This window comes from Amphiura filiformis, chromosome 6 (assembly GCF_039555335.1).
Source record: "Amphiura filiformis chromosome 6, Afil_fr2py, whole genome shotgun sequence".
Classification (NCBI taxonomy): Eukaryota; Metazoa; Echinodermata; class Ophiuroidea; order Amphilepidida; family Amphiuridae; genus Amphiura; species Amphiura filiformis.
In genome coordinates this window covers 5,692,791-5,704,277 of record NC_092633.1, presented here as the reverse complement: position 1 = coordinate 5,704,277, position 11,487 = coordinate 5,692,791, and the positions used below count along the sequence as shown (strand labels likewise).

General features: G+C 36.5%; 1 protein-coding gene across 1 annotated transcript in view; it reads left to right on the top strand.

Annotated features, from left to right (window-relative positions):
• Nucleotides 1-209: 209 nt before the first annotated feature.
• LOC140154868 (uncharacterized) overlaps nucleotides 210-11,487 on the top strand; it is a 159,123-nt gene continuing 147,845 nt past the window's right edge. Inside the window, exon 1 of the mRNA XM_072177517.1 lies at nucleotides 210-1,486. Within this exon, the coding sequence (XP_072033618.1) occupies nucleotides 878-1,486 (609 nt within the window). The 5' untranslated portion in view covers nucleotides 210-877. The remainder of the gene's footprint in view (nucleotides 1,487-11,487) is intronic.

The window sequence follows — 11,487 nt, the reverse complement described above, 5'->3', positions numbered from 1 at the left end:
TCAATATTTAATATCATATAATATGACCAATTTGTGATCGATTTTGATATGAATTTGACACTATTGTGTGTTAATATAGCTGCAAGCGCATAGTGCCCCGTACATACATGACACAAGATTAAAAAGTAATGCGATTTATATGTTTAGAATCATCTGCCCGTCTTTCACCTTTAAATTGTAGCACAGCGACTAAAATGCGGTGGCTTGCACGTTTTTCGCCGGGTCGTATAGCGGAGCGCCTTCAATTAAAATACGCGAGGAGCATGCGCTCTGTGACTGGTATGCTTAAAATGTCCAAGATGGCGACTGTATTATAGGCATTTTGTACAGGGCAGTTTGACGGATTTCTAGCACCATGTTAGAACCGATATTGCCACCAAATATCAGGAAATTCTATCAGGAAAATACAGTGGAGTAATTCAACGTTTCTTGGAGGATTTATCTTTGTTCCTTTGTTGGATATATTTGTGCGGTGATTGGAGTTATGTGTTATGTGTGAGATGGTTAGGCATCTACTGCCATGGTGCGCGTGGAGAGAGATTGCTGTCATTGCCCTACCTTCAAAGGATGTCTCATCCGTGATTTATCATCGCAAAATCAACTATCAGCTTCCTATAAATCGTCAGTGGTCTTGAGAAAAACCACTGCAAAGCTTGTTCATCTTTTCCGATATCATCCAAAATATTTACCCAGATATTTTGAGTCAATCGTCTCAAAGTTGGGTAAAAAAGGTGTAGCAGCAGAAAAGGCTATCCTAATCCTGATCACTACCACAATTAGTTGTCGGCGATAATACTTACAAGATTAAAATACACATAAAAATTGCAAATGTGTAAACCCCACGACACAACGAGTCATCATTCTATATGTCTAAAATATGACTATGCGATATGACGATGGACCGTTTATATGTACGCCCGGAGAGAAACCCTGGAGCCATTGCATACACAGATGGAAGGTCTCCATTGTCTCTGTATTATTATTCTTACTTTTACCTTTACTCACGACCTACAGACAGAACTACTACCTGGTCATGGGGGACCCCTTTATGGATTACAAATCCAATGCATCCACACAGTGTTATACAGCAGAGATATCTAGGGGTAGAAGATCAATAGATGCTTCTACACCCGCAGCTAACACAAAAACATCCGAGTGTCTCGTATTTAACGAGGATTGTATTGTTCATATATGTAACCAACCAAATAGAACGAAATTTAATGAATTACATCTAAATTTTTGTAATTGGCGAAAATTGGATGATACAGTCATTTTAGATTTAACTGATTCCACCACTCTACAAACAAATCAATTAACTTCAAGTTGTTTACATAACCAGACTAATTGTACTGAGTGCTTAACAAAAATAATGAATTTAGACAAAGATCTAAAAGAAAGAGCCAGTAAACATGCATCCTACCTGGAAAGATACGACTGTAAAAGGAAATATTCAATGTGGGCAGGTGAACATTGCAGCAATTGTACGGTAGGTCATGATGCATGTGTGCATGTGCATGTCTACACATATCAATTGTGCTGACTTTGTTGTCATCCTGTCATAATTATGTCTGTTTTTTCACCAGATTAAATCCAAAAGATCTACTTGCTACTGATTATTAACTACCCCTTTTTAATTCAAAGTGATTACATGTTATCATTTTGAATTTGCGCATCTTTCATTGCAGCTCAGCGTCTTCTAGCATTGGAGTGAAATGGTAGTCAGCTGATATAACCGTTTTTGTTTTTAAAGAATATAAAGAAGACAAAAATGAATATAAAAGCAGGTAGCTCCATGGATTAAGGATGGTTTTGCATTCAGGTGTATACGATGGATTGCCTTATATCAGCGGCAGGGTGATCAACCATGTCAGTTTTCACTTATTCAATAACATCATGTTGAGAATGAGAGACACTCACAGCTTAATATGACTCGCTGTGTGGTTAGGTAGCATATTTTACACGAATTACAGGCATATGTAGAACTTAGAATGCATTAAGTAAATTCAGGTAAAATTATAAGTATATCTATAAATACTAGACCAAGCTGTCTCTGGGTATACTTGAACAATGCTTGTTTGTGTTTCTATTTGTTTCACAACATCTGACATATCAATAACATCAGTTTTAGGAAAATGCCTTTTGAAAATAAAAATTAAGTCCCAATAAGGTTAGTTGTTTTGCTCTCTGTGAGGTCGTGGAGAAAGAACCTGCATGCAAGATGCTTCATTGAAGTTCATTCCATTTAAAAATAACAATAGCATACAAAAGACACAACTATAAAGCTCAAACAACATTACGTTTTCTTTACTTAAACGTAAAGCTTACAACTCACATCTGAAATACCCTAATTCTTGTATAAAAGTCCCAACGGTATTTATACAATTTAGCTTAGAATTATTAAATCTGTCATACTTCGTGTAGGCCTAAATGTTATGCTTCTCTCATTTGAAATAATTATTAATCAGTCGATCTCATTCTCTCCTCCTCTTATTTACAATCTACAACTTCTTATCTCCTTTGAGCCCTTTCCCCAAATAACACTAAGAATAGAGAGAATTTGATATTTACCAAGTATTACCTAAAACTCACACTCTTCATGTAGACATCAGAGGAACACTGCAAGAAACAATGATGAATGCATATTGTGCAAGATATCTCGTGATGAGTGTTATATCAGTGCACTTGCTGCAGATTATGCTGGTCACATAATACTACCACCATTCGCCAAACACACCTCCCCCACACCCCTATACACCGAACCCGCACACCCCAACCCCACCCCCCCCCACATATTTACACAAAACACCAGGCTCAAACAACCCATCCCCATCCCACGTGTACACTAACATCCCCAACCCAACCCCAGCCCAGACACACCCCCACTCACAACACCAACACTACCATCTATACACCATCACTCCCACCATCACCAGCACCATACAACATAGCTCAACATCAACCCCTCACTAAACGACATAGGCCTACATAATATACACATACATTATTGTCTTCCATGGCTTTATTTAATTCAAATATACATCATTAACAATCGTTGCAGCGTTAAATGGTTTTGTATCTGGGAAACAATAATGAGTTAATTTAGACAGCTCATTAGGGACGACATGCCATATCCCTGGGGCCATAAATGTACAGGAAAATTGTCTAATTAATTTTGCTCAGGACTGACTCGTGGATAATACCCTAATTAAAGTCGACATTTAAGTCTAAAACCAAGGCAAGTGATAGCATAGGTAAATGAATGAATGACCGAACACAAATATTACTTAGGTGGTGTTTTTAATTTAGGAAGATGGAAGGTAAATAAATGAGAATTACCGCCTATCCTATTTTCAAACTGCAAAGTTAATTGTGATATGATCATTCTGATGGGAAGAAATGACAAACGTATGCCATATCATCAGGAATAAAGCTTCTAGTCAGTCAGAGTGAATTGTAAAATGCTCATTATTTTGGACCATGAGGAAAGAAATACTTTTTCTTATGGTAAAAGGAAGGAGCATTTAAAAAAAAATTAAGTAGACATTTTAGAAATAAAGGGAACAAGCCAAAGGAAATATTTCCAGCACTGGAAAGAAAATTTATATGTAGGTACTAAAGGCTTAAAGGAGTATTTTGTGATTCTGATATGTTCTTTTTATGGTTTATTCCAGTAGCCTATAGATATCCACGAAAACAAACATATTCCCAAAATATCAGTTGATTCCGATTTTTCGTTTGCGAAATATAAATGCATGATTATGGGAGCATAAATACAAATGTAACGATATTTTTACCAAACGATTAATCTGTAAGAAAGATTTTGCACACAATTATACAGCCAGAGCTTTCTGGTGGTATAAAAATCTGAACTTTTGAAGAGAAGTGTGGATGAAGCTGTGGATCACTAAACATATAATTTAGCCTACAAGTATCAAGCCTAATTTGAAAGGAACACATATTCATTTCGTCTGAAAAAAATTGAAAAGATGAAGATGCAGATGAAGAAGATGAAGATGAAAAGATGAAGATGGATATATGAAGAGGAAGATGTAGATGTAGATCGAGATATAGATTTAGATGGAGATAGAGATTAAGATAGAGATGTAGATGTAGATGGAGATGAAGACGAAGATGAAGATAATGATGAAGATGGAGATGATGAAGATGATGCGATGGAGATAAAGATGTAGATGGAGATTGAGAAGATGAAAATGGAAATGGAGACGAAGAGGAAGGTGTAGATTAAGATGAAGATAAATATGCAGATGTAGATTTACATGAAGATGGAGATAGAGATAGAGATAGAGATAGAGATGAAGATGGAGATGAAGACAGAGGTGAAGATGGAGATGGAGATGATGATAAAGACGAAGATGGAGATGAAGATGGAGATGATGAAGATGATGCGATGGAGATAAAGATGTAGATGGAGATTGAGAAGATGAAAATGGAAATGGAGACGAAGAGGAAGCTGTAGATTAAGATGAAGATATATGCAGATGTAGATTTACATGAAGATGGAGATAGAGATAAAGATAGAGGTGAAGATGGAGATAAAGACAGAGGTGAAGATGGAGATGGAGATGATGATAAAGACGAAGATGGAGATGATGAAGATGATGCGATGGAGATAAAGATGGAGATGGAGATTGAGAAGATGAAAATGGAAATGGAGACGAAGAGGAAGGTGTAGATTAAGATGAAGATATATGCAGATGTAGATTTACATGAAGATGGAGATAGAGATAAAGATAGAGGTGAAGATGGAGATAAAGACAGAGGTGAAGATGGAGATGGAGATGATGATAAAGACGAAGATGGAGATGATGAAGATGATGCGATGGAGATAAAGATGTAGATGGAGATTGAGAAGATGAAAATGGAAATGGAGACGAAGAGGAAGGTGTAAATTAAGATGAAGATATATGCAGATGTAGATTTACATGAAGATGGAGATAGAGATAAAGATAGAGATGAAGATGGAGATGAAGACAGAGGTGAAGATGGAGATGGAGATGATGATAAAGACGAAGATGGAGATGAAGATGGAGATGATGAAGATGATGCGATGGAGATAAAGATGTAGATGGAGATTGAGAAGATGAAAATGGAAATGGAGACGAAGAGGAAGCTGTAGATTAAGATGAAGATATATGCAGATGTAGATTTACATGAAGATGGAGATAGAGATAAAGATAGAGATAGAGATGAAGATGGAGATGAAGACAGAGGTGAAGATGGAGATGGAGATGATGATGAAAACGTAGATGGAGATGAAGATGAAGGTGGAGTTGATGAAGATGACGAGATGGAGCGAAAGATGTGGATGGAGATGTAGATTGAGAAGATAAACATGAAAATGGAGACGAAAAGGAAGAGGAAGTTTAAGGTGAAAATAAATATGCAGATGTAGATTTACATGAAGATGGAGATAGAGATAAAGATGGAGATGAAGACAGAGGTGAAGATGGAGATGAAGACAGAGGTGAAGATGGAGACGAAGACAGAGGTGAAGATGGAGATGAAGACAGAGGTGAAGATGGAGATGAAGACAGAGGTGAAGATGGAGATGAAGACAGAGGTGAAGATGGAGATGATGATGAAAACGTAGATGGAGATGAAGATGAAGGTGGAGATGATGAAGATGATGCGATGGAGATAAATATGTAGATGGAGATGTAGATTGACAAGATGAAGATGGAAATGGAGACAAAGAGGAAGACGAAGTTGTAGATTAAGATGAAGATATAAATATGTAGATGTAGATTTCGACGAAGATGGGGTAAGATGAAGATAGAGATGAAGATGGAAATTAAGACAGATGAAGATGGAGATGATGAGATGGAGTTAAAGATGTGGATGAAGATGTAGAAGATTGAGAAGATGAACACGAAAATGGAGACGAAAAGGAAGAGGAATATTAAGGTGAAAATAAATATGCAGATGTAGATTTACATAAAGATGGAGATAGAGATGAAGATAGAGGTGAAGATGTAGATGAAGATGATGATGATGACGAAGATGGAGATGAAGACAGAGGTGAAGACAGATGTGAAGATGGAAGTGAAGACAGATATGGAGATGAAGACAGATATGAAGACAGATGTGAAGATGGAGCTGAAGACAGATGTGAAGATGGAGATGGAGATGATGATGATGACGACGATGGATGAAGATGGAGATGATGAAGATGATGCGATGGAGATAAATATGTAGATGTAGAACATGAAAATGGAGACGAAGAGAAAGAGGAAGATGTAGATTAAGATGACGATAAATATGTAGATGGGGATGGAAATTTAGATGAAGGTGGAGATAGAGATGGAGATAAAGACAGAGATGAAGATGAATATCAGTATATGGAGATGGAGATGATGATGAAGATGAAAATGGAAATAAAGATGGAGATGAAAATGCAGATTAAGATGGAAATGAAGAGGGAGATTGAGATAAAGATGGAGATGGAGACGAAGATGGATAGAAAATAGCAGAGATGAAGATAATATTGATAGTGATGAAGATGATGAAAAATACAATTTTAGAATATTTAAAACTTAAATAAAACATCACAGTTTGAGACAAATATCCCCCAAAAAGCCAATCAACGGCAGAGGTTTCTTGGCATTATGCCATTACCAAAAGAAAAATTAAATTGCACATGTACCAAATACCGTATACTAGTACTTCATTTTATCTTTATCTTCATAATCTTTATTTCCATCTTAAAATATATTTCAACACACGTTAATACTTCTCAACTTAATTGCACAACAAAATTTATTATCTAGCACAATAAACTAATTGGCACAAAAATCAAATATATTTCAATTTGCACAATAAACCAAATGTATTTCACCTTATATAATCAAGACAATTAAAATGTATTTCCATTTTCACAATGAAATAAATATAATATTCTAACTTGCACAGTAAATCAAATATATTTCAACTTGTAAGGCAAAAAAAAAACCATGTTTGTTTCCTGTAGCAGGTCAAAAAAGTCAAATGCGAAATGCAGTTTTTTATTTTTATTTTTTTGTTATAATCCATGTCTTCAAATGAAATAAAACAAAAACTTTTTGCTGCAAATTGGAATGGAAATTTACAGTGGGTCTCTCCGACACACAAAAAAAAATCATATTTCTTCATATTCAAGAATATTTATGATCCCCTTTCAACCTGCAGATTAAAAAAGTATTAAAAAATGTGTGATGTTTTCTCCAGTAGTTTTTCACTAAGCTCGTTTGTTGTGTGATGTGTAAATGTTTACTCCAGTAGTTGTTGTTTTTTTGGCCTAAAATAAACAAAATATATTTAACTTGCATAATGATACGTTTTAACTTTTAAATTAAAATATATTTTAACTAATAAACAAATTAAATTTTACTGGAAGTAGGATGCTACCATACATAAGCGAGTCGGAAATAGGATGGAATTATTTGATCACAATCCAACAACGCTGTTTGATTATAGGCTTTCTATGCTATCAAACAGGTTCATCCAATTCATGATTGTATGAGCGTGAAAAATTATTAATTAGTGGAATATATGCCGAGCTGTTACCGTACAATATATTATTACTTCAATAAAGCAACATAAACTAATGATGTTGAAAAGCACCATCATACATCATTGAACTTTTCCCCATTACACGATTTGGTTTATACGCTCAGCTACAAATGGCTATTCTTATCGAACCAAAATCATCCCGGTCATCGGAGAATGGGGGTGGGTGGGGCGGTCAGGGCATTTGCTGTGACAGCCCCTCGTCTATGCCACTATATCCGAATTGGTATCAATTCAATTCAAATTTACCTATTTTCCAACAAAATATACAAGAAACAAACAATTGCTATAAAATAGACAGAGAGAAGTAGTGGGAAAACTATCTTGACTAGTTTCCCCTTTTTTATAAAGTTTGCCAGACCTGCAATGAAACACAGGTATAGATAGAAGCCAATGCTCCGGTTCGAGCATTCTTGTGGGATACTCTGTAAATTGCAGAAATAGCTGCTGGGGAACAATTCATTTGTGGTGTATAAATCATGTGTCTCACAAAGCAAAAATAGGACCCCATATAGCCCGAAACGCGCTGTTTTTAGAGGTACTTCATTGGGGGGGTCTGTGTGAAAAATCTTTCCTCACAAACTATAGATGGTACATCCCCAACCCAACCCCAGACACACCCCGGGAGACACACTCACATCACCAACACTACCATCACACTTTGACTCTCACCATCATCATCACCAAACAACATACCATCACACCTCACCAATAGACATGTACACTGCAAAAATTGTGTCTTACCTGGGGACACTATTTTAAGACGCGACTTTGAAGCCACTTTTTAGCCATGTCCTTATGTAAGTCATGTCTTGCATGGAGACTTGGCTTGTGGAAAGACAGGGCTTTGAGCTATGTCCTTATCCAAGACATGACTAGCTATAAGACATCAACAAAGTATGTAGCTAGCCTTAAGTCATGTCTTAATTATAGGATCAGAATGGGACATGTCTTACTTCATGTCCTAATTAAAGACACATTATTGAATGACTTCTAACAAGTCACTAATGTTTCGAGTCTTATCACAATTTCCTATGTCTCTAAACTAGACATGACTCATATGCATAAAGTCATGACTAACCACAAGATATGTGGTTATGATATGTGACTTGCACAAAGACGCTAAATTAAGACATGTCTTCTGTAGACATGTCTCCATGCTAGACACAATTTTTGCAGTGTTCATAGGCCTACTAATACTATACACATACATTTTTGTACCCCACAAGAATGGTGTGATAAGAAATATACCCAAGAAAGAAACACTGGTCTATTTTATACATGCAAATTAAGAATCCTGGTGTAAGTAAGTAAAGGGGCATATAAAGACCTAGCATCAAAATCCACCAATACAACAGACAAAAACACAGAACGCGTCATAAAAATGAGAGAAAAATAACTGTAATTAAAAGGATAATCAAAAGCACGGTTATTCCTTCATGTAATTTTACACGAAATTAGGGTTAGGGTTAGGGTTAAGGTTAGGATTAGTTTAGGGTTAGGATTAGGGTTAGGATTAGGGTCATGATTAGGATTAGGCTTAGGGTTAGGTTTAGGGTTAAGGTTAGGCTTAGCTTATACGAAATAATTACATGAAGGATCTACCAAAAGCACGGACAGATTTAGGCAACCTATTAAAGTGTTTTAAAAACCAAAATAATTATACCAGTAAAAGTCAAAATACACATTAGACCCGTTCTAAATAAGGTGGATTAATCTATTTTACAAGGACGGCATTAGCGTGGTTTTTCCATATCCTGGATATACCACAAGAACTATTTTTATTAACCCGTGCACTTGTTTACACCCTCACCCAACACTCACACACCTCACCCTCAGCTCACACAATCACCAGTGACTAATATAATAATATTATGCAATTATTTTGTTTACCAAACCCTTTTTATAGGTCCATATTCAAATGTTATGCATGTATATCTGTCAAACATATATAAACACCACGCGCTCGCACCCTAATATTGAAGACTTGTAGGCATTTTTTATACTTTTAGCCTATTTTTGACCATTTTCGTCAAAGTTTGCACCCTTGAGACTTAACTTGCCCCCCCGAAAAGGTCCTAGCTACGACACTGTTATGGACCACCTCTTGAGGTAGGCACATCTACATACCATGTATTGCAAACAATATAGCATGATTTTCTTCACAAACACAAACATGGCACTAGTGTAGTTTTTCCATATAATGGATGCACAAGAAGAACTATTTTAATTTATGTTTATTTCTGTTCACGGAGTGAACATTTCCCCCACTTGAACCCATATCTCATATGCACAGTTTATCCCTTAAATACACTGTGTCTTGAATAGCTATTGTAGCCCATCAACCCTGTGATTAAGAGGCTAGGAAATTTATTATGTTTATAAATGCTTATGCACACGTCCCAAACACCCATACTCATCCCCCCCATAAACAAAAATACACCCCCACACACCCCCACCCACCACCCAACACAACACATTCACTACACTAAAACATACAACAGAATAGCAAAATACACACATGGAAAAATAAATTCAGATCATCATTATGGTTGCAAAATAAAATTACAATACACGAAATGTCGTACAAAGCGTCCCATTTTTCATTAAGTCATATACCGCAATTTCATACTGTAAATGGACACGTCAAACATCATAGCGCCAATGAAGTGTGTGTCTTTGACAGATTAAGATTTAGACTAAATATAAATGTATTTTAAATTTACCATGCAGTATTAATTATCATAAGTGGGCTACATGTTACCACTATTTGCATGTATAAGGGGGTGTGTTTTGGGGTGTATCATGTGCATAAAATAATTCTTTTGGTGTATCCAGGATATGGAAAAACTACATTGATGCCGTGTTTGTAAAGGTTTACGCAATATTTATATGAAGATTTTATAGTATTTGTCGAATTGCCGGGTGTGTGTGGGGGGTGGGGGGGTGTCTGGGTGACTGTCGGTGTATCTGTGTGTCAAATAAATTGCGGGTGTGTAGGTGTGCTCTTGCGCGAGCAAGAATGCGCATGGTTGCAACAATGTACAGGAGTTGTTAAAATAGTTCTTAAGGTGTATCCAAGTTAAGGAAAGATTACTCTAGCACCGTGTTTGTGAAAAATTAAGGTTTGTGCAACATTAATTTTCTGACATGTATGGAAGTATGTGGGGTACCCGGGTGGGGATGAAGGTGGGGTGGGGCTGTTGGCGGTGTATGTGCGAACGGGTGAGAGCGTGGAGTTTGAAACATACCATTTAGATCCCCATGAGCAACACAATTAAAGTGATAAATAATTCGATGCAAAATTTCAGAAAAAAAAAAATAGAGGTGAATATAGGAATGGCGAATTTATCACGATGTTTTATTTGATGATACTTGGTATAGAAACACTTAAGTGAATGAAAAATAAGCTAAGTAAGTCACAAGCTCAAATACCCGCTGTGCTGAGCATGTCGAAGAGAGCATGGAGCGCCGTGAAGATAGAGAGAGAGAGAGAGAGAGAGAGGGAGAGAAGAAGAGATAGAGGGTGATCTAGGATTCGTGTGTAACGTGTAATATCTTATAAATGGCGACCATTACATGTTGTATACACGTAAGGTTGCCTGTATGCATGCATGCATACATATGATGTACAGGTGCGCAGAGTTCGCGACGATAAAAATGTTGAGATTTTTCCCAGAGATTTTGTTTACTCCACGTAGACATTTTTTATTTTGTTCACCATGTTGACCGTGAATTATGTTAGGTATAATAAGATAACACGAGCTCTTCGATCGCATATCGCCTCCCGGAGTGCGTGCTGCTATAGTCATGCTAGTAGTATGCGTATTACAATAACCAAATTTTTTTTCTGTGTTTTGTCTAGATTAATAAAGCCATTTTCTTCATCCACTGCATGTTAATATCTATCTTAACGTACAT